General features: G+C 52.9%; 1 protein-coding gene across 3 annotated transcripts in view; it reads right to left on the reverse strand.

The window, feature by feature from the left end:
• Nucleotides 1-2,102: 2,102 nt before the first annotated feature.
• Nucleotides 2,103-24,393, reverse strand: part of znf804b (zinc finger protein 804B) — a 935,803-nt gene continuing 913,512 nt past the window's right edge. For all 3 annotated transcript variants that reach the window (XM_072508669.1, XM_072508670.1, XM_072508671.1), the window contains one exon: nt 2,103-7,569. In XM_072508669.1, coding sequence (XP_072364770.1) covers nt 3,678-7,569 — 3,892 coding nt within the window. In that variant the 3' untranslated portion in view covers nt 2,103-3,677. The remainder of the gene's footprint in view (nt 7,570-24,393) is intronic.

The following is a 24,393-nucleotide window of genomic DNA, read 5'->3' on the forward strand; positions in this document are numbered from 1 at the left end:
TTCTCCACCACCGGATATTCGGCGGGGGCGGGAATCACGCCGTGCCGGTTGGCGCCCCCCCCCCCGCGATTCTCCGGCCCGGCGCTAAAATGCCTGTCCCGCCAGCGTAGATTAAACCACCTACCTTACCGGCGGGACAAGGCGGCGCGGGCAGGCTCCGGGGTCCTGGGGGGGGCGCGGGCGTTCTGGCCCCGGGGCTGCCCTCACGGTGGCCTGGCCCGCGATCGGGGCCCACCGATCGGCGGGCAGGCCTGTGCCGTGGGGGCACTCTTTCCCTTCCGCCTTCGCCACGGTCTCCACCATGACGGAGGCGGAAGAGACTTTCTCCACTGCGCATGTGCGGGAATGCCGTCAGCGGCCGCTAATGCTCCCGCGCATGCGCCGCCCGGAGATGTCATTTCCGCACCAGCTGGCGGGGCACCAAAGGCCTTTTCCGCCAGCTGGCGGGGCGGACGTTCATCCGGCGCGGGCCTAGCCCCTTAAGGTTGGGGCTCGGCCCCCAAAGATGCGGAGCATTTCGCACCTTTGGGGCGGCGCGATGCCCGACTGATTTGCGCCGTTTTGGGCGCCAGTCGGCGGACATCGCGCTGTTTCCGGAGAATTTCGCCCCAGAGCTTTATTAGCATCTGGTGGGAAGGCTGTCTGGAAGCCTTCCCTCCCAGACTTAATCAGGTGGTGGCGGAAAAGTGCTGAGGTACCCACCCTACATCCTTCTGCCTGATCAAATGCCCTCTGCCTCCAAACATGCATCCGGAGGGAACATAAAAATGCGGGAACCTGGATTCACCTTACCTCTATCTCCCAGCTGTTTGTGGAATCAGCACATAATGAGTGAAAACAATTTTTAGCTGAATCTGGATGATTTGTATAAGTGAGCTTAAGACAATATCAATCTTAATATTGAGGGCTGATGTTAGATGTGAAATTCGTTCATTCTTTCATCTCTTTGATAGTCTGGAAGATCAGCTGACACGGATTCGGCAGATCCATTTTATTTCTGTTCCTTCGTGTTCTCTAGGCACTTATGTTCTAGTGATCAAATGAGGACAGCATAACCATGGAGCTTATGTGGGTAATATAATCATGATTATAACCAGAATGATTAGAGGAGACTGAGAAGAGAGAAGGGCACTTTTCCAGTTCCCATGTTGTTCTGATCTTGTGTGTATGTATCTTTGAGGTATTATGATGGGCTGGTAGTATGCATGGAATATAATGATCAAAGGTAGAATTGATATCAGACTAAGCTACTGGATGAAGTACAGTGGCATTTGAGTCTCATTATGGACCTGATTCTGCATTGTTACAAATGCACATGTCTGTACTTCAGTGTTTAAAGAATCAAGACAAATTAGAGCAAGAAAGCTGTTCCAATACATGGTAGAAAAAATGGACAGCAATCCTATTCACCATTCTATGACGGTATTAGCACTAAACAGTCTGCTGATATTATCTAACCCCATATAAAAAAATGATACTTTGATGAGCTGCTGTTGCTATCATTCCACCATTGTGATCTTCAGGAGACAAGAGGTACATGGAGAAAGCTGGATGGGAAGAAAGAATTTTTTAGTAATTGTACTGCAATGCTTTACGGAAATAAAAACACATCAGGTACTAATTTGTCAGGGGTTTCTTCCATGTGAAGTGACCGTTTGCTTGAAGTTGAATCGTTTATCACAGCAGGGAGTGGCATGCGTGGGACTACAACCAGTGCCAAAACTCAACAGGGTTTGTGGATTTACATGATCAAATCTTTTGTAAGAGTTGATCAGTGAAAATCAGCAGCTTAAATATACCATTCTGCTGACAAAAGTGTACCAATATACTCTTTACTCCTCCTTACAATATCAGGCCTGCCACTTACCTGACAACCCATGATTCACTCAAAGGTCTCTTTATAAAATAAATGGAGTGACTGTAGTGTCCACACTGTGGTCCATGAAACGTGGCTTATGATGCGGGCTGCCTTTTAAAATCCCAGAAGTTCTATGTTACTTGAAAACAAGACCGTCAAGGTTTAGTGTGAGCTATAAAATATGTAAGTTTTGAATGCATACTGAAGTTGTTACACTGACACAATTTATAGAAAACGTAACAACTTCTGTTCAGTCAGTTTTGCCACAATTTATTTCCGACTCCTGCCATATAACAATCATTATTCTTCAGCACAGAGTATCATACAGACACTTGTATGTAAACCCTAACAAATTTCAAGACAAATATACAATACAGTAAATAAAAAGGTAATATTCCTGCTTGAGAGAATATAGTACAGATTTTTTACTTCTATAATAACGCTTTACTGCATTGACTTTATTTACATTAGGAACTACATTATATACAATATCATTAGTTGATAGAACCAAATTTATTATGGAAAAATATTATTGCATTATACAGTTCTATAATTCCATTTTATATGGAAAAAAACCTAACAAAGCAGCACTGGATGAACAGTCTTCAGTGCAATTCTATCCACTTACACCATACTCTGCTTTATTTTTACACAAAATACAAATGCTTTAAAGATTACGTTTCTCAAGTCAACCAAAAGTCTAGAGAGCTATTAACAGCATAAAATACAAATGTCATACATTCAAGTTAATTAAGAAAGAACATATCTGGAAAACAATTATTATGGAAAGTGTGGTATAAACCTATACACTGGAGTTGAAACCTTGAAAATCATGAATATAGATCGTGGCCCCAGTGTTCTAACAGCAGACTGCTCCATCCGTAGGGCAAATTCGAGGAGATCATCTAAAAAATACCATGACACTTTCAGCTAATTATTGTTAATACTAAGGCAGATGGAAACTAGGACATGAAAAACAATGATAGTGCACAGGGCATTGGTGTCATTATCTAAGCACTTCATTGCAATAAAGCTAAAGTCTGACAGGGACCTACACGAAATACTTCACCTCAGAAAGGCCTTGGGCTGGATTCTCCAAAAATGGGGCTATGTCCCCACGCCAATGTCAAAACACTGGCATTTCACTCTGGACATTCCTTAAGAAAATCCTGAGTGATTCTCCCATCTTCAGGGGTCTTGCAGGGCCCTGGAGTGCTTCTTGCAGCTCTCGCTGCGGATACGGGGCCCCGCACTTCCGGTCGGGACTCAGCCAGCGGACCTGCACCTGGAAAGAAGGTCCCAACGATCGGCTCCGCGCCGCACCATCTAACCCACCCGATCGCCCCCCCCTGGCCACCCATAAGGCCCGCCCGGTACTTGATCCCCCCACCCCGCCACCAGGGCGGCCGTGGACTGAGTCCACAGCCGCCACCCAAAGTTCCCGACGGCTGATACGTGGTTAGAACCATGCCGCGGGGAACTCAGGCAGTTGTGCGTGGAGAATCGCAGGGGGGGGGGGCTCTGTCAATGGCCCCCTATCCGCGTCGCGTAGATCGTGCATGCGCATTCCTGAGCAATTCTCCAGGGACCGGAAAATCGCTTCAGCGGCGCCAGGCACGATCTCCGTGCAAACGCCCATTCTCCGCCCCTACGCCGAACGCGATTTCAGCACGGAGGCTCGGAGAATCCAGCCCCAGGTTCTTTTATAGTTTATCTTCTTGGCTGTCCAGTGGAATATGTTGCTACCATGAATGAACCAAAGTATAGAAGGTTATTCTTAACATCTTATTCATTGTATTTGTCTTCTTAGCAGTTTATTTCAGGTGTTGGGAGAAGACCGATGTTGCAGATCGTGCCCTGGGAACAGGGGATGGAGCAAAGGGTGAAGGTGGATAGCTGAAGCAGCGGCGGCTGCGGCTGGGTGAGGGGCAAACAGGGTTGGGCAGAGAGCGGTGTGTGGAAGCGGGTGAAGTGCCAGGTGGGCTGGGTGGATAGCCGCTGCAGGGATGAAGTGCAGCGGGTGGCCAGCTAGGAAGGCAGCGGGGTGAGCAGGAAAAATGGCCTGAGTAATCGGAGAAAATGTGAAGGGTGCAATGTGTGGCTGGGTGAGATGGTGAAGCTGGGTCATCGCTTGATGGTGGGCATTAGGGTAGAGAGCAGCTGTGAGGGTGGCTGCAGCATGATGCTGGAGGAGAGTGTGGTGAACGGTGGTAACAGAAGAAGCAGCGGCAGCGGCAGCAGCTGCAGCAGATGGCTGCGGAAGGGAAATAGGTTGAAACGCTGACACTGGAGAGAAAGTAACGGCTGCAGCCGATGACGGGAATGTCTTGACTTGTTTGGAGAGAAGCTGCTGCTGGATATGCTGCTGTGCCTGTAACTGTAATTTGCTATATTTTTCCATTTCTTCAGGTGTGAAGATTATGGGTTGGCTAGCGAGAGGGGGTGAGATTGATTTACTGCCCTCCATAAATGGAGGGTCCATTTCATCAACACTCTCTGAGTTAGTGTTGTAATAATCAAATATAACCTCTCCCATTGGAACAGAATTGTTATCACTAGAATCGTAAAATGTCTTTTGGGAATTCTCCTCTTTGACCACCATTGAATCATCAGTACAAACAGAGCAATCAATGCTGGATCTACCTTCAGGGATTGGAGTAACATTTTCTTCAGCAGGCTGTACATGATATTTGGTCAGGCCTGCCTGTTCTTCCTCAGCGGTTTGTGTTATACTGCACAATGACCCCTGTCCTATGCCTGTTTTATTTTCATTTACTTCTTTCAGAACAAGACTCTCTTCTTGGTTGATTGTAGACACGGCTTCATTTCCATTCTCTTTTGAGAGTTCAGGCTCATCCGCTTTGTCACTGTTGTCCCCTTTGCTAATGTCATTTTTTAAACCTACCTTTTCTGTTGGAGTTAATTCTCCAATTAAAGACACTATTGCCATGTTATCCATGGAGGGGGGAAGCCTGGGGCCACAATAGCCTTGTGAATGATCTTTCAGGTTTACAACCAGTGCATTTGAAGTTGATGTTAGGTCTGCTGCGCTAATTGTTTTCTCTTCAATTTTGTTGCATTGCATTGTTTCTAACAGGTGTTCTGTTATTAGGGACGTTTTTACATCCTGAATTATTTCCTTCAATGGGAGAATGGAGCTACCAATGCTCTCATTCTTCTGGAATAAGCTCGGTGACATTGGGCTGTAATTCTGCATTGTATCTTCACTCTTTATTGTTCCATGGAGCACTCCTGTTTCTCTTTTTACCTCATGATAGTGACGGTGGCAAAGAGATGGCTTTACATGATAGGCTCTGTCTTTTGAGAAAGACCTAGTACTGCTGTGTCTTGCCTGCCTCTCACTAGGTAGCTCTTGCCTGCATTCTTCCTTATTTCGAGATGATGACCTTCTCAAACTGGGACGACGACTGCTTAAGTAATCTCGAAAGGGACTTTCTTGACTGTTCCAGCAATGTTTTGACCTGCTCCTAAATCTACTTCTACTTCTGCTGTGAGCTCGGCTGCTGCTGGAGTTTCTGCTACCGCTGTGCATTCGGCCTTTTGGACACGTATGCTGCCTTTGGGAGCTGCCTCGATTCCTGCTTCGATTGGCACTTCCTTTCCTGTGGTAATGGTCATTATCGGAGGATAATGATGACATTGATGAACGGCTGTGCCTTTTCTTTTTAAGTCTGGAATGACATTTGTAACCATAATGTGACCTGTGATGTCTTTTTGAACAATACCGCGACCGACTTCTGTGACTGTCGTCACTTGATCTGTCAGAGTAATTTCTGCTACTGTGACTAGTCCTACTGCGGTCACTGGAGGTATCAGAAGATGACCTGAATGATGAACCATGGGAAGATGAATAGCTTCTGGATTTTCGACAAGCACTTCTATTACTTTCCGAATCATGTTGATAGCTACAATGCGAGGATGATTTACGACAATTTCTGTGGCGTTCCTCAGTACTATCAGTGCCATGACTGTTCAAATTTAGACTGTCATGTGCGGACTTGTGCACCTTTTGGTCTTCGCACATTTCTTTGGAACTACTTAAAGAATTAGTTGGTGAAACTTTCTGCTTTTTGTTGCTTAAATCAAAAGGAAAAAACGATTGTTTCTTAATAATGCTGCTATTGACTTGTACCAGCTCCTCACTGCGGCTCGATTGCTCACCCTGTAAAAAGCGCTTTGGGGTTAGCTTGAAATGTTTTTCCTCTTTTGAATCTTCTTCTGCATTCTGGGATCCTGGGTCTGTTTCCTTACATGTGTATTTACCCTCTTTTTTCAGATTACAGTTATATATTTTTCCTTTCCTTTTTTTGCTCACATTGTCTGCATGATCAGCCTCCGATTTCTGCTTAGACTTCCTGTTAGGTTTCTGATGGCTCTTTCTTTTCTTTGATTTGCGTGATACTCCACGTTTTCTCTGCTCCAGATCTCCCTCATTCTGTACACTTCTGCTTTGTGCTTTCTTTAAGTACGTCTCATTATCCCCTCCGATAGCAACCGCTGCACTTTGCTGCATATTTGGTTCCGGCCCTGGAATGCCCTTTGCTCGTTTTTTATTTCTTGACAGTTTAAAATCAAAATACAATGGATTGCAGCTGTATGAAAGGGATGGCTCAGTCTGAGTGAAGAGTAAAAGTTCAGATGGCCACTGAAGCGTAGTTGATTCATCTCTACTCAGCACGGGAAGAAAAGGCCCAGTTACTTGCTTTGGCCTGCTTGATGACTCCATTCTGCCCAACCTTTCATCAGCTGTCTGTACGGGCTCTCTCTGCTTTGCATTCAACACTGATGGTTCTTCACATTTCGGCTTGCAAACGTCCTGATCCAGTGTTTTCCCATCCTCTTGTTTGGTTGCCTGCTGACAAGCTGGTGGATTTAATTGTGGTGCACTATCTGTGACCTCGAGCTTTACATCCCTAACTTCTGAGACCATGGAACATTTGAAATCAGTGCTACCCGTCTGAAACTTTTTGATGTTGTCACTGCGAGTTGTCACTTGGTCTGCGTCTGTCTTCTCAGATGATTTCATGAAAAATAAGAAAGGGAAATTTGGCTTGGTTTTGCACAGAGTAGGAGTGTAACAATAATATTCCTTTTCTTCTTCATCCTTATTTTCCTTCAACATTAGTGCTTTCAGCTTTCTAACTCTTGCAAAGGGATTACTCCCGATGGCACTGTCCATCTGAGATTGTTTGGCTGGCTCATTATTTTCAGTGTGTGCAGTGTTATTTATCCCTGCAGGTACCACGGGCATCTCTGGTTCAGCTGCTACCTTCCCTTTGTGATTCTGCAGTTCGTCTCCATGCTGCTTTTCTTCAATGGTGTCATTGAAAACTGAAGCAGATGACTCTAGCTTCAATGGAGCTTTTTTGGAGAAAGAAAATGAGACACTACCCTTGTGGGCGGGGATACATGGGCTGCTTTTATTTTTGAACAGACTAAAGGGCTTTAAGCCTAACTGGCCTTGTATCTGTGCTGCAGATTTATCAGGAGCACACTGATCACCACATGGGGAACATTGCAGGCTATTTTCCAGATTCTTTCTCAGTGTTTCTTCTTTTTTGAATGAGGCCCTGGTATTGCTCTTTCTTCCGTTATCTCTGCCTTTGGCAATGGATCCAGCAGGGGCTCTCTTCGAGTGACTGTCAATGGCCACTGTTGTAGGTTTGAACATCGGGCCACTTCCTGGAGCACTGTGTAAAATCAAACAAAATGTCTGAAAAGTCACATTGTAAACAATGAGAGAATAAAGTGCAAAATGTAGCTTCATTTCATTTGATTCCTTTATTTGGATAACTATCTCAATAGTTTTTTTATATTTTCAATATTTGGGGATTTTCCACTGACCCAATAATTAAGAAGACAATTTGCTCCACTTAAATATGCTTCAATGTCCAAACATTGTGTAATAAAATTAACAAAAAAATGAAGTTAGTGAATTTTCTTTTGCATTACTGTACTTTAGAAGTGTGCAAGGATTATGACTACATCTTAAGAATATTTCAGTGTGGCAGAAACACATGGCCGATCTACTGTAGCCTTTATAGACTGAAACAGTAATTGTTATTGCTTTTAGTTTCACACTGAGCATATCATTTACAGTATTCCCACAATGTCTCAGCTTTACCTTGGCATAACAAGGTTACTTTAACTAATTACTTGCATCAGTGGGGGATTATTATTCACAACCCGCCTTCAATCAGAAGTTTATGTTGCATTATTAAGCTGCTGTCGTTTAACCACCTCCCAAGTAAAAATGACTGCAAATTGGGTACATTAATTTTCGCTCACTTCAGGGGATTCCTCCTGATGTCTGCAGAAAGGAGTCAAAGGTGAAAAATGAATATCTCCACAACTACTTCGATGTGTTGAATGTCAATTGAAAAGGGACAACAAAAAAGTTCACAGAACCTAACTACCAGTCAATTAGATAGTTAAATGAGCAAGCTAAAGCTTGTGCAAGGCTCAGAACAATATATCAAAGGACCTTTCACCTGCACTGTTTTGAAAATCTGTTCATTTGTATAACTGGTAGTTTTTAGACATTTTGCGTAAGTAATGAGAGAGTCTTATTTTATCATGATATAACCATTTTTATGAACATAAATGAGACTGTAGAGCATATAAACATAAATGCACAATCTGCATTGGCTCAAAGTCAATGAAATATGCATTACTTTCAGCTGTACCTATCACCCTATTGCCCTTATATTGGTCCTAATGCCATAGAAATGAGTTAATTCTCAATTTGTCCTTTATCTTGAAAATCCTGATCTAATCCACAATAACTGATATGATTTTCAGCAGATCGATTCTACTAGTGAGTGTTTTGTTTTCAAGTAACACTATTGGCTGGTGAAACATCATGTGATCTGTAGTGATATCTGCGGAGCGTTTTGCGGGCTTTTGAGGAGTTCACCATCTTACCCAGTAGAAGCAACATTGCTTAATAAACCCTGCACTAATGTTTTTACGAACTTCGAGTACGGCATCTCCACTTCTTTTCGCCACACGGGAAACAAGAAAAATATAACAGAAGAGAAAACTGGTAATGAGGATTTGGGCCAGCGAAAAAACTTCGACGAGAATTCGGGTTGGAAACAATCATCGACGAGTCTGTGTCATGTAAAAAAAAAGGCAAAGGTAAAAAAAAACTGTTCAGGCCTTGGGAAGCCACTGACAAGTAAAACAAGCCGATCATGAATACCGCTAGTGCAAAGAGGGTTTCGAAAATAAGTCTGGACAACCGTGAAGCGGTGGCAATGTGGCATTGTCACTGGACTAATAATCCAGAGACCCAGGGTCATGCTTTGGGGACCCGGCCTCAAATCCCACAATGGCAGATGGTGAAATTTGAATTCAATGAACATTAGAATTAAAAGTCTAATGATAACCATTGTCAATTGTCGTAAAAAAACATCTGGTTCACTAAAGTCCTTGAGGGAAGGAAATCTGCCACCCTTACCTGATCTGACCTACATGTGACTCCAGATCCACAACAATGTGGTTGACTCTTAAATGCCTTCTAAAATGGCCTAGCAAACCACTCAGTTCAAGTGCAATTAGGGATTGGCAATAAATACCAAGGACACTGACATCCCGTGAATGAATAGAAAAAAAACTGAGCATACCTTTAAGCAAAAAAACAAACTTTCAGGCATACTTACATGTTTGTAGTGGTGCAGCCATCTGGGATGGCCACTTCCCAATTACAAAATGGACACCCGCAAAGAATGCAGGGAAAATTGGATAATGCTAAGAAACAAGCAGGTGCAAGCTCTGTCTGTTGATTAGAAACTTAAACTCTCAGACAGGACAGAAACTACCAAACAATCCACATACTAATGAGCCATCTATGGGGACAAAAGGGAAACATTTAGATACACAATGTTAAGGCAGACTCCCTGGTGCCAGAAGAAGCTGAGACAAAGCAGACTGACAGTCACCAGGACACGCCCAGCGATCAGGGAACCACCCCCTATTGGAGGAAGATTGATACAGATGATTGGGAAAGACACAATTAGTTGAGGCCAATTTCAAGGCCCGCCCAAAAGAGCGCAAAGCCCCTTTTTAGTATAAAAGGTATCCCCCAAGGGAGAACGCCCTCCTTTGGCTTTGGCTCTCACCGAAGAGCCTAGCAGCTGCATCAGACCAAGTAAGTCCCAAGTCAACGCACGCTACGAGATAGACGCTCCTAGTTGCTACCCTGTAAACTGCTCAACCCAGCAGCCTCAGAACCGAGCAACGGCCATTGTTCCTCTGACTGAGTGGGTGCCCGAAGCTAAGTATAGGCTTCAGTAATAGTGGTAGTTTAGTTTGTAGAGTTTATGCATGAGTAGATTTGACTGTGTGTAAATAAATGTAAAAAGCCCCTCACTGTCACATTCCGGCACCTGTTCAGGGAGGCCGGTACGGGAATTGAACCCATGCTGCTAGCCTTGTTCTGCATTACAAGCCAGCTGTTTGGCTGGTTAGTGCAGTGGGCTAAACAGCTGGCTTGTAATGCAGAACAAGGCTAGCAGCATGGGTTCAATTCCCGTACCGGCCTCCCTGAACAGGTGCCGGAATGTGACAGTGAGGGGCTTTTTACTGTAAATAAATGAGCATTGCTTTTGAACTTACTAACTGGTGTATCGAGTCATTGATCAGTATTCGGTTCTGAACCTTGTGGTGGTGTCGAAAGATACCTGCCGACTCTTGAGCAAACGTGATTAAAAAGAACCAAATTAAGAGCCAACCAAAAGTTAGCAACAGTGGGTAGAAGTTGCAGAGACTGTGCACATGGCACTGTAGACGGGCATTGGAACCTAGAAGGCTGCCGACTCTGCAATCTACTGCTCAGAAATCGATAGTCCAGGCAAGGGAAGAACTGGTTTGTTTTGTGGGATTGGAGATTGCTTGTTTCAAGAAAAGAAACGGAAGGGAGAAAGGCTGAAAAAGTGTAGTCTAAGGAACCGGCTTATTACAAATGATGGGAGAAAGTGGCGCCATGGACGTGTTTGGTGAGAATTATGAGATATGGAATTCTTTTGAAGAAAGGTTCCAATAGCATCTTGTAGCAAATCAGACAACGGAAAATCTGATGATTGTGACTTTCCTCAGCTCAGTTGGGCAAAAAACATAAATTATTAAAAATAAATTTAGAGTACCCAATTATTTTTGTTTTCCAATTAAGGGGCAATTTAGCGTGGCCAATCTACCTAACCAGCATATCTTTGGGTTGTGGGGTTGAAACCCATGCAGACATGGGGGGGTAAAAAACATTTATGCTGTTACAAAATCTGGTTCACCCAGCTAAACCAGTAGTAAAGACCTACAAAGAGTTGATGACAATCTTGGGAGGACATTTCTCTCCTCATCTGCTGATGATAGCTGAAAGATTCTGCTTCCATTGTCATGCTCAAACGCAAAGAGAAAGCATTTTGCAATTTGGAGCAACACTACTTCAATTAGCAAAGTACTGTGAATTTAATTTGACGATACACTTCGAGACAGATTGGTCTGGGGAATCAGAAAAATAGCCAACCAAAGGAAACTGACTGAAAGTGCATTGCTCCTGAAACTTGCTGTGGAAATCGCCACTTCAATGGAACTTGCAGCGAAAGAGGCTTTGTTGAGTGGAGTCCGAGCAGAACTTCATAAAATGGAGGCTGATAAAAGCAAGTCCGCAAAAAATCTACTTTGTCATCGCTGTACTCAAGTGAGATATTCAACAGAGAGAATGTTGGAGGAAGAAGAATAAATGCAAAAATTGTGGTAAAGTAGACCACATTGGCAAGGCATGTTGGTCATGTCAACTTTCATCAGCACAAAAAAAGTGTAACAAGAAAAATACAGCCAAGTCTGTTTGTTGAGTTTACCAGTTTAGTGACAAAACTAAAAACTCATTTGAGGACGAGGGGCGTCATTCTCCGACCCCCCGCCGGGTTGGAGAATCGCCGGGGGCTGCCGTGAATCCCGCCCCCGCCGGTTGCCAAAGTCTCCGGTACCGGATATTCGGCGGGGGGCGGTAATCGGGCCGCGCCGGTTGGCGGGCCCCCCCGCTGGATTCTCCGGCCCGGATGGGCCGAAGTCCCGCCGATAAATTGCCTATCCCGCCGGCGTGGATTAAACCACCTTTTGAACGGCGGGACAAGACGGCGTGGACGGGCTCCGGGGTCCTGGGGGGGGGCCCGGGGCGATCTGACTCCGGGGGGTGCCCCCACGGTGGCCTGGCCCGCGATCGGGGCCCACCGATCCGCGGAAGGGCCGGTGCCGTGGGGGCACTCTTTCCCTTCCGCCTCCGCCACGGTCTCCACCATGGCGGAGGCAGAAGTGACTCCCTCCACTGCGCATGCGCGGGAAACCTTCAGCGGCCGCTGACGCTCCCGCACATGCGCCGCCCCGACATGTCATTTCCGCGCCAGCTGGCGGGGCAACAAAGGCCGTTTCCGCCAGCTGGCGGGGCGGAAATTCCTCCGGCGTCAGCCTAGCCCCTCAATGTTGGGGCTCGGCCCCCAAAGGTGCGAAGCATTCTGCACCTTTGGGGCGGCGCGATGCCCGTCTGATTGGCGCCGTTTTGGGCTCCAGTCGGCGGACATCGCGCCGTTTCGGGAGAATTTCGCCCTAGATGTCAAGTCAGTTTCAAGAATTCAAGCTTCATACCTCGACAGTACAAGATTATTAGCAATGCTTTTGGTTTTACCCAAAACTTGATGGAAATACTGTTAAGGTGGAAGTACAGATGGATGCTGCAGTATCACTAATACCTGAGACAATATACAGTCAGAAGCTAAAACATCTATCTTTACAATCATCAGATGTTGTCCTAAGGACGTACACAGAAGAAGTTGTACCACTAAAAGGATGCATCACGGTGGAAGTTAACAGTCAAAAAGCGGAGTTGACTCTCCAAGTTGCCAGGGAAACTTCCCAGCTTTGTTTAGTGGATCATGGTTGAGACAAGTAAAACATGACTGGACCGTCATGAACCAACTAGTTGATTCAAAGAACGACCTGCAAAACCTTCTGAACAAGTAAACAAAGATGTTCGAAGAGTCACTGGGTTCAATGACTGAGTTGGAATTAAACTCAAGATCAAGCCACACACTATGAGGCCAAAAGTGGAGGAAGTTGAAAGAAAGGTTAGTTCAGACAGGAGTTACTGAACCCATTACCACCAGTAATTGGGAGACACCAATAGTTCTTGTGTTAATGCATGATGGTTCAGTAAGACTTTGCGGAGAATTTAAAGTCACAATCATCCTGGTATTGTGTGCATATTTATTGAATATTTATTCGCTGGACCAAAACACAGATCTTTCTCAGGCATATCTTCAGATGAATATGGCTGCAGAGTCATAACCGTTACTTACGGGTAAATGCAGAGTCATGTTACCAATGATGGGTGTGTCCAGAACCAGGGGCGACATTCTCCGGTATCGGCGCGATGTCCGCCGACTGGCGCCCAAAATGGCGCAAATCAGACGGGCATTGCGCCACCCCAAAGGTGCGGAATGCTCCGCATCGTGGGGGGCCAAGCCCCAACCTTAAGGGGCTAGGCCTGCGGCGGACGAATTTCCGCCCCACCAGCTGGCAGAAAAGGCCTTTGGTGCCCCGCCAGCTGGCGCGGAAATGACATCTACGGGCGGCGCATGCGCGGGAGCGTTAGCGGCCGCTGACGGCATTCCCGCGCATGCGCAGTGGGGGGAGTCTCTTCCGCCTCCGCCATGGTGGAGACCGTGGCGAAGGCGGAAGGAAAAGAGTGCCCCCACGGCACAGGCCCGCCCGCGGATTGGTGGGCCCCGATCGTGGGCCAGGGCACCGTGGGGGCACCCCTCGGGGCCAGATTGCCCCGCGCCCCCCCCCAGGACCCCGGAGCCCGCCCGCGCGCCTTGTCCCGCCGGTAAGGTAGGTGGTTTAAGCTACGCCGGCGGGACAGGCATTTTAGCGGCGGGACTTCGGCCCATCCGGGCTGGAGAATCGCAGCGGGGGGGCCCGCCAACTGGCGCGGCGCGATTCCCGCCCCCACCGAATATCCGGTACCGGAGAATTCGGCAACCGGCGGGGGCGGGACTCACGCCAGCCCCCGGCGATTCTCCGACCCGGCGGGGGGTCGGGGAATCTCGCCCCAGTAGTCACAGTCTGAGGATTCAGGGTAAACCATTTCAGACAAATATAAGGAGGCATTTCTTCGCACAAAGAGTGGCGGGCCTGTGGAATTCATTACCACAGGAAGTAGTTGATGCCAAAAGATTGAATATATTCAAGAGATGGCTAGATATAGCATTTGGGGAAAATGGGATCAAAGGCTATGGGGAGAAAGCAGGATTAGGCTATTGAGTTGGATGATCAGCCATGATCGTGATGCATGGCAGAGTAGGCTCGAAGGGCCAAAAGGCCTCCTCCTGCTCCTCTGTATCTATGTATCTATGTAACCACAGTGACACATAAAGGACTTTTCCGTTATTGGAGACTTCTATTTGTGATAACTTTGGCACCTGCTCTTTTTCAGAAATCCATGTATCTGAGTGGACTATTTGGTGTGCAATGTCACCGAGATGACATTCTTATTGCGGGTTCAAATGATGAAGGACCCAGAAGGAATTTGGAAGCTACCATGACACAATTTCAAAGTTACAACCTTAAAGTCAAGAAAGTAAAGTGAATTTTTTATGTCTTCTATCAACAATCCAGGTCATATGATTGACAGAGATATTTCACATAAAGAACCAAAGATCCTGAAGCTCAACATCCACAAAATGTGACGCAATTGTGGTAATTTTTAGGATTGCTCAATTATTATGGCAAATTCGTTCCTAACTTAGCAACGAGACTGACGCCATTACACACTGTGTCAAACAAGCATGGCGCAGGACCAAAAAATGTGAAAATGTTTATCAAAATGTTAAAGATGTTTTAAAGAAGTCAAAGTTATTGGTCCACTACAATCCAAAGCTGCTTTCAATGCAACACCCTATTGGCTTGGTGCAGTTGTCTTGCACATAACGCCCTCAGGAGAGGAACAACCAATAGCTTTTGCCTCAAGAACATTAACTGGCTGTGGTGAATGTATTACTGCGACCATTCACCATTGTATTACATTACATTGTATTATGCTGGTGCTCTTGTGGGCTCTGCCGATGGCTCCGCCCAGTCGGGGGAGGTATATAGACCTGCAGCCTGTAGGCGGCTCTCAGTACAAAGCAGTCACAGGCAGGCACAGTTCTTGCTGACTAAAACTACTGTTCACTTCAACTCTCCGACTCATGTGAATTGATGGTCACTTCACTGGCGTAGAATCGAATTACGCTCAACTCGAAAATGAAGGTTTGAACATCATTTTTAGCATAAGAAGGTTCCACCATTATCTTTATGGACGTCATTTTACACTTTTGACTGAACATCGACCCTTAACTACAGTCTTTAAGCTGTATAAGGGTATTCCTTCTTTAGCAGCTAGTTGATTACAAAGATGGGGCGAAATACTCCCGAAACGGCGCGATGTCCGCCGACTGGTGCCCAAAACAGCGCCAATCAGATGGGCATCGCGCCACCCCAAAGGTGCTGAATGCTCCACATCTTTGGGGGCCGAGCCCCAACATTGAGGGGCTAGGCCGGCGCCGGAGGAATTTCCGCCCCGCCAACTGGCGGAAACGGCCTTTGTTGCCCCGCCAGCTGGCGCGGAAATGACATCCCCGGGCGGCGCATGCGCGGGAGCGTCAGCGGCCGCTGACAGTTTCCCACGCATGCGCAGTGGAGGGAGTCTCTTCCGCCTCCGCCATGGTGGAGACCGTGGCGGAGGCAGAAGGGAAAGAGTGCCCCCACGGCACAGGCCCTTCCGTGGATCGGTGGGCCCCGATCACGGGCCAGGCCACCGTGGGGGCACCCCCCGGGGCCAGATCGCCCCGCGCACACCCAGGACCCCAGAGTCCGCCCGAGCCGCCTTGTCCCGCCGTTCAAAAGGTGGTTTAATCCAAGCCGGCGGGACAGGCAATTTATCGGTGGGACTTCGGCCCATCCGGGCCGGAGAATCGAGTGGGGGGGGCCCGCCAACCGGCGCGGCCCGATTCCCGCCCCCCGCCAAATATCCGGTACCGGAGACTTCGGCAACCGGCGGGGGGCGGGATTCACGGCAGCCCCCGGCGATTCTCCAACCCGGCGGGGGGTCGGAGAATGACGCCCCAGGGGCGAAATTCTCCGTTATCGGCGGAAAGTCCGCCGATCGGCGCAAAAAACGGCGCAAATCCCACTTGCGTCACGTCGGAAAAATGGGTCGAAAGTCTCCGGCCCGAAATGGGCTAGCAGCGACGTAACGGGATCCGCGCTTGCGCAGTGGTTCACACCGTGACGGCTCATAAGGCCGCGCTGCTCCCCCCACCCGACAGGAACACCCGACCGGAACACCCGACTGGATGGCTGGCCGCCGCTCAGCCCCGAGGTTCGAGTCACGCGATGTGGAGGCGCTCCTGGACGCGGTGGAGCAGAGGAGGGACGCCCTGTATCCCAGACACGGCCACAGAGTTGCCCCACGCCACAGCCGGCGTCTGTGGAGGGAAGTGGCAGAGGCCGTCACCGCTGCGCCCCTGACACCACGGACAGGCACCCAGTGCCACAAGAAGGTGAACAACCTCATCAGAGCAGGCAGGGTGAGCCTCCCCATTTCCCCCCCTCCCCCATATCCCCCCTTCCCCCATATCCCCCCTCCCCCATATCCCCCTTCCCCCATATCCCCCTCCCCCATATCCCCCGCTCCTCCATATCCCCCCTCCCCCATATACCCCCTCCCCCATATCCCTCCAGCATGCGACGCCCGCAGGATGCCCCTCGCACACCACGGGAGACGGAAAGAGCTGGAGCAACAGGGAGACGACACCCCCGTCACGGACCCCCCATCCCCCTCCCCGGCACGGACCCCCCCCATCCCCCTCCCCGGCACGGACCCCCCCCCAACCTCCACCCCGGCACGGACCCCAATCTCCACCCCAGCACGGACCCCCAATCCCCCTCCCCGGCACGGACCCCCCCCCAACCTCCACCCCGGCACGGACAGCCCCCCAACCTCCACCCTGGCACGGACCCCCCCATCCCCCTCCCTGGCACGGACCCCCCACATCCCCCTCCCCGGCACGGACCCCCCCCATCCCCCTCCCCGGCACGGACCCCCCATCCCCCTCCCCGGCACGGACCCCCCCCATCCCCCTCCCCGGCACGGACCCCCCCCATCCCCCTCCCCGGCACGGACCCCCCCCCCAACCTCCACCCCGGCACGGACCCCCCATCCCCCTCCCCGGCTCGGACCCCCCCCATCCCCCTCCCCGGCACGGACCCCCCCAATCCCCCTCCCCGGCACGGACCCCCCCCAACCTCCACCCCGGCACAGACCCCCCCCAACCTCCACCCCGGCACGGACCCCAGCCTCCACCCCGGCACGGACCCCCCATCCCCCTCCCCGGCACGGACCCCCCCCATCCCCCTCCCCGGCACGGACCCACCCCAACCTCCACCCCGGCACGGACCCCAATGTCCACCCCGGCACGGACCCCCAATCCCCCTCCCCGGCACGGACCCCCCCCAACCTCAACCCCGGCACGGACAGCCCCCCAACCTCCACCCTGGCACGGACCCCCCCATCCCCCTCCCTGGCACGGACCCCCCCCATCCCCCTCCCCGGCACGGACCCCCCCCATCCCCCTCCCCGGCACGGACCCCCCATCCCCCTCCCCGGCACGGACCCCCCCCATCCCCCTCCCCGGCACGGACCCCCCCATCCCCCTCCCCGGCACGGACCCCCCCCCAACCTCCACCCCGGCACGGACCCCCCATCCCCCTCCCCGGCTCGGACCCCCCCCCCATCCCCCTCCCCAGCACGGACCCCCCCCCATCCCCCTCCCCGGCACGGACCCCCCCAACCTCCACCCCGGCACGGACCCCAACCTCCACCCCGGCACGGACCCCCCCATCCCCCTCCCCGGCACGGACCCCCCCCAACCTCCACCCGGCACGGACCCCCCCCCAACCTCCACCCTGGCATGGACCCCCCCCAACCTCCACCCCAGCACGGACCCCCATCCCCCTCCCCGGCACGGACCCCCCCCATCCCCCTCCCCGGCACGGACCCCCCCCCATCCCCCTCCCCGGCACGGACCCCCCATCCCCCTCCCCGGCACGGACGCCCCCCATCCCCCTCCCCGGCACGGACCCCCCCATCCTCATCCCCGGCACGGACCCCCCCCCAACCTCCACCCCGGCACGGACCCCCCATCCCCCTCCCCGGCTCGTACCCCCCCATCCCCCTCCCCGGCACGGACCCCCCCATCCCCCTCCCCGGCACGGACCACCCCCAACCTCCACCCCGGCACGGACCCCAACCTCCACCCCGGCACGGACCCCCCCCCATCCCCTTCCCCGGCACGGACCCCCCCCAACCTCCACCCCGGCACGGACCCCCCCCAACCTCCACCCCGGCACGGACCCCCCCCCCCAACCTCCACCCCGGCAAGGACCCCCCATCCCCCTCCCCGGCACGGACCCCCCCCAACCTCCACCCGGCACGGACCCCAACCTCCACCCCGGCACGGACCCCCAATCTCCCTCCCCGGCACGGACCCCCCCCCCCAACCTCCACCCCTGCACGGACAGCCCCCCAACCTCCACCCCGGCACGGACCCCACCATCCCCCTCCCCGTCACGGACCCCCCCATCCCCCTCCCCGACACGGACCCCCCCCATCCCCCTCCCCGGCACGGACCCCCCCATCCCCCTCCCCGGCACGGACCCCCCCCATCCCCCTCCCCGGCACGGACCCCCCATCCCCCTCCCCGGCACGGACCCCCCCAACCTCCACCCCGGCACGGACCCCCCATCCCCCTCCCCGGCTCGGACCCCCCCCAACCTCCACCCCAGCACGGACCCCCCCCCAACCTCCACCCCGGCACGGACCCCCCCCACCTCCACCCCGGCACGGACCCCCCATCCCCCTCCCCGGCACGGACCCCCCCCAACCTTCACCCGGGCACGGACACCCCCCCATCCCCCTCCCCGGCACGGACCCCCTCCCGGCACTCCCCCGGAGCCCAGCCCACTCCAACCAACCCCCCCCCGCCGCGCACACACACACACAACCCGAGACACACCACTCCTCACGCAATCAGACTGCGGCCACGCCATCGCCTGCCCAGAGCCAACCCCCCAGGCCGTCACTCACCTCCACGCTGGTCAGCGTGAACCTGGAGCACAGGGTCACGCCGATGAAAAGGAGGTTTAATTTACGTCGACGTGAACGGTCATCACGTCGACGGGACTTCGGCCCATCCGGAAGGGAGAATATCGGCAGGCCGAAAATCGGCTGCCTTGCGCAGACCCGTGACATTCTCCGACGGCAGCGGTGACATTAACGCCCCGCCGACTTTTCTCCCTTCGGAGACTTCGGCAACCGGCGGGGGCGGGATTCACGGCGGCCAACGGCCATTCTCCGACCCTCTGGGGGGTCGGAGAATGGCGCCCCAGAGCTTTGATTTTTTTCGGCACACGGTTATGATATCCAGTGCCGTAAATCAGAGCAGCATGCCAATGTGGATGTTTTATCTAGATAGTACAAGTCAAACAAGATCAAGAAATCAAACAAGAATCTGACAAAAGTTTTGTAAATATCTCTTTCAGGTGGCTATGTACCTGTGACTTCATCTCAAGTACAGAGGTATCCAGGAAGCAATCCAATGTTGGGGAATGTTGTGGATATGGTTCTAAAAGGTATGGTAACAAACGTGTATCAGAAGAATCCAGACCTGAAGCCCTACATCACAAGAAGGCTTGAGTTGACAGTTCAGAGTGGAGTTCCGTTATGGGGGATTCGAATGATTATTCCTCTGTGCCTATGTAACAGAATCATTGATCAGCGACATGAAGGGCATCCTGGTGTGCTGAGGGTGAAATTATTGGCACGCAGTTATTTTTGATGGCCAGGGTTAAATGACCAAATTGAGGAAAAGGTGAGCAATGCCAATCCTTCACTATAATGAGGGATACTCCAGCTCTGCAACCTTTCCATCTGTGGGAATGGCCGACACAACCACGCCAGAGAATACCTATAGACTCTGCTAGTCCAATTGAAGGACATTGGGCGGTATTCTCCGACCTCCCGCCGGGTCGGAGAATCGCCGTGGCGCCGCGCAAATCGCGTGACACCACTCCAACGCCGGGACGCCATTCTCCAATGCGTGGCAAAACGGGGAGCTCGGAGAATCGCCGAAAACGGACTCAGCGGATATTCTCCCCGGAGCAGGGATTCTCCGGGCCAGGTGGGCCGAAGTCCCGCCAGCGTGACCGGATGTCGTACTGGCTGGCGCTGCGGGAGGAGGTGGGTGACGGCGTGGAGCAGGCCCCGGGTGGGGGGAGGGGGGGGTGGCTGACGGCGTTGGGGTGGGAGCCTGGGAGGGGCAGAGGCACGGCCGTGTCTGCGGGCAGTGTCGGGGGTGGGGGGGCACGCATCCGGGGGTGTGGGGGGGGGCCCACACATCAGGGTGTGTTGGGGGGAGCACACATCCGGGGGTGGGGGTGGGGAAGGAGCGGTGGGGGCAACAAAGGCTGCGGGTGGCCACAGCCCGCCATGGCAGGGCCGATCCAACGGCCAGACCCCATGACGGCGGACACGCGGTTGTCCACCCAACCCGTTCACTTCGTGGCGCAGACAGCCTGGCCGTCCTGACGTGTGCCAGACACCCGCAACCCCCCCCCATCAAACTGGCGGTACCCACCAGCGGGTACGCCCAGGGTGGCACACACGGGAGCCCCCCGGTGCGGGCCCTGCTAGAGGAGATGGCCGACAGGTCTCAGGGCACCGAGGGGGCAGGGGTGGGGCGCGTACTGGCAACCGGGCCGGCCATGTAGCCCATGGCACCTGGTTGTGGAGGGGAGCATACCAATGCTGAAACCCTGTCTATCCCACCCACTCCAGATAGTACAATGTTTAGCCATCTTCCAGCGTTGTTGGCCACCGTGGCGGGGGCTGCTGCCCTGCATGAGGCCCAGTGGGAGCTTGTGCATGGGCGTGACAGGGAGGTGGCGGAGCCTGTTGCAGAGCAGCAGGCCGCCAGGCCGCTTGGCCACACGCCCGAGAGGCGCAGGAGGAGCACCACGGGAGCCACAGCAGGAGGATGCCGAGGCGGAGGAGGAAGAAGAGGAGGAGGGTGTGCCACGGCCACGGAGGCGTCCGATGCGACACCGTGTGTACCGGCCCCGCATGTGCTTCGAGGACCTCCCGGACAGGGCGTGCAGGAGGAGATTCCGGCTGAGCCGGGAGACCGTCGCCCACATCTGCGACCTGATGGCACACTTGGCACCATGTGGGACCGGGGTTGGACATGCCCTCCCGGTGGCCGTCAAGCTGACGGTCGCCCTCAACTTCTTCGCGACGGGGTTGTTCCAGTCACCGAGTGGGGACCTGTCTGGCATCTCCCAGCCATCAGTGCACAGGTGCATCCGGGCCGTCACCAATGCGCTGTACAACATCGCGGACCGGTACATACAGTTCCCTGTGGACGGCGCCCACCAGGATGCCCGCACAGCGAGTTTCGCCGCTGTTACCCGGATGCCCATGGTGCAGGGGGTGATCGATGGAGTGCTCATTGCCATGCGGCCCACATCGGAGGAAAGGGTCATGTGCCTGAACAGGAAGGATACATATTCAATCAACGTGCAGGTGGTCTGTGACCACAGGATGACGATCCTGCGCGGCTGCGCCAGATATCCTGGCAGTATGCATGACTCCTTTATACTCTCCCAATCGTTCATCCCCGCCATGTTTGAGGGACAGCCCCCCCCCCCCCCCCCCCCCCCCCCCCCCGCCTGCGGGGCTGGTTGCTGGCGACGACAGGGGTTATCCGTTACGGTCGTGGCTGATGACACCTATTCGGAGGCCACAATCCGATGCGGAGCGCCGCTACAATGATGCAGTTTTCGGTGACCACGGTGGGGGTCAGCAGTGATGGGCATGGGCACAGACAGCAGAGTTCGGCACATCCCCCATCACCGACCACACTCACCTCCTCCACCACCGACCACCCTCACCTCCCACACCACCACATCACCCGCATGCATACTACCCCTCCATGACACATTCACCTGCTGCACAACGGGATGGGGGCAAACGGTTGATAGTGTAAGCGGATCTGGTACAAGCATGGAGGATGATAACAGCCCGCCGTGCGATGGGCTCCGAGCCATACATCGTTCAACAATGCCTGGCTCATGGCCACATCAAGACCCTCCACCTGGGTGGACCCTGCACGCGGCCCAGACACTGCATCCCATGGCCCTGATGTATGGCTTGGGGTGGGTTGGCGTGGGAGGAGGGGGGGCGCGAGGCCGCACGTCACACGCACCGGAGCTCAACTTCTATCGCAGCGCCCCTCACACACACTGGCACATAGTCCCCGCCCACATCGGACAGAGTACAGAGGCAGCTCACATAGGTGTGGAATGTGTTTAATAACAGATGTCCTGTATGATGCACGATCAATTGAGACGAGAGTTGAATACAACTGAGGCTTTACTACTCTAAGATGTGTGGCCTCCTACAGCAGCTGGCGAAATGGCTGCTGTATAGGGAGCACTCATATTTATACTCCGCCTACTGGGCGGAGCCAGCAGGCAGGGACTACCACCGTACCTGTAGTATAGGGTCTTACCACACATCTTCTAATATGTACAACAGTGGTGATTACCACATTCATCCCCTGTTAAAATTGAGTCTGGCGGGGGTGGTGGAGAACTATATACAGAGCAAGTTTAATATACAGAAGCGAAAAAATATATATATCTCATTCTGAAGTCCAGTACAAGGTTCTTTGAGAAGGTGACCAAACAGGTGGATGAGGGTAAAGCAGTTGATGTGGTGTATATGGATTTCAGTAAAGCATTTGATAAGGTTCCCCACGGTAGGCTACTGCAGAAAATACGGAGGCACTTCCGGTTGCGGCTATGCGGAGCTAAGCCGCACTAATCGGCAGCTCTCGCGAAGACGGACTTTCGGGCTCGATAGAAGAGCCCCAATGGAACTTTTCACACAGCCAACCCGTGGGGAAGAGAGGTGAGAGGTCCCCCACTAACCTGTATGGACCGGACCCGCAGCGAAACGGCCAAAAAAATGGCACTGGAGCAGCGGGAGAAGAAGGGTAAAACAAACAAAATGGCGGCGGCTGGGGACAAAGAAGAGATGCAAGAATTCATCAAGCGCTGCTTCGAGGAGCTGCGCAAGGAGATGGTAGCGCCTATGCTGGCAATAATTGAAGGACTTGGGGCAACCCAGAAAGCCCACGAGGTGAAGATCCAGGAGATCCAGGACAAAGTGAGTGAGAATGAGGACGAGCTCTTGGGCCTGGCGGTGAAAGTGGAGCGGCACGAGGCGCTACACAAGACGTGGGCGAGAAGACTCGAAGACCTGGAGAACAGGTCGAGGAGAAACAATTTGAGGATCCTGGGTCTCCCAGAAGGAGTGGAGGGGGCCGATGCCGCGGCATATGCGGGCACGATGATCGGGGCGCTGATGGGCGCGGAGGCCCCCCCCCGGGTTGCTGGAGCTGGAAGGGGCGCACCGGGTGCTGGCGAGGAAGCCCAAGGCAAACGAGCCGCCAAGGGCGATGGTGGTGAGATTTCATCGGTTCACAGACAGAGAGGGTCCTGAAATGGGCCAAGAAGGAGCGGAGCAGCAAGTGGGACAATGCTGAGATTAGAATATACCTGGACTGGAGCACGGAGGTCGCTAAGCGGAGAGCGGGTTTCAACCAGGACAAAGCGGTGCTGCATCGGAAAGGAGTGATTTTTGGAATGTTGCAGCCAGCGCGACTGTGGGTCACATATAACGGCCAACACCACTACTTCGAAACGCCCGAAGAGGCGTGGACCTTTATACTAACTGAAAAGTTGGACTCTAATTGAGGGTTTGTGAGGGTGGGGGGTATTTGAGGGTTGAAATATGATGGCGGTTGTATATAGGGGGGCAAGCACGCGCAGGGAATGTTATATGGGCTGGAGACGAGAGACAAGGCCGCAACAGAAGCTGTGACAGGGGGGGCGGGGCAGGATTTGGAAAGCGCGGGAAGAAAGGTGGGAGGGGGAACGTAGGAACGTCTACTGATGGGGAGATTCCCACACGGGGGGGTCAAAGAGATGGCAGGGGAAGCCGGGGTCAGCAGGCGTCAGCTGACTTACGGGTGTGATATGGGGGGAGCAAAAAAGCTAGACAGGGATCTAGTGGGAGGGGGAGGGAAAGGGGGGGGAGGGGGGGGAAACAGGGTTGCTGCTGCACTGGCCGAAAGGGAATGGGGCACAGAAGAGGTGGCCGGGATGGAGGTGAGAGAGCCGCGGACACGGGACTGGCCCAGAAAAGGAGATGGCTAGTCGGCGGGTTCCAAGAGACACACCTGAAGGTGGCGGACCAGGTTAGGTTAAGAAGGGGATGGGGAGAACAGGTATTTCACTCGGGACTGGACGCGAAAAACAGAGGGGTGGCAATTCTGGTGGGAAAACATGTGTCATTT

The sequence above is a fragment of the Scyliorhinus torazame genome, chromosome 6 (genome assembly GCF_047496885.1).
Source record: "Scyliorhinus torazame isolate Kashiwa2021f chromosome 6, sScyTor2.1, whole genome shotgun sequence".
Taxonomy (NCBI): Eukaryota; Metazoa; Chordata; class Chondrichthyes; order Carcharhiniformes; family Scyliorhinidae; genus Scyliorhinus; species Scyliorhinus torazame.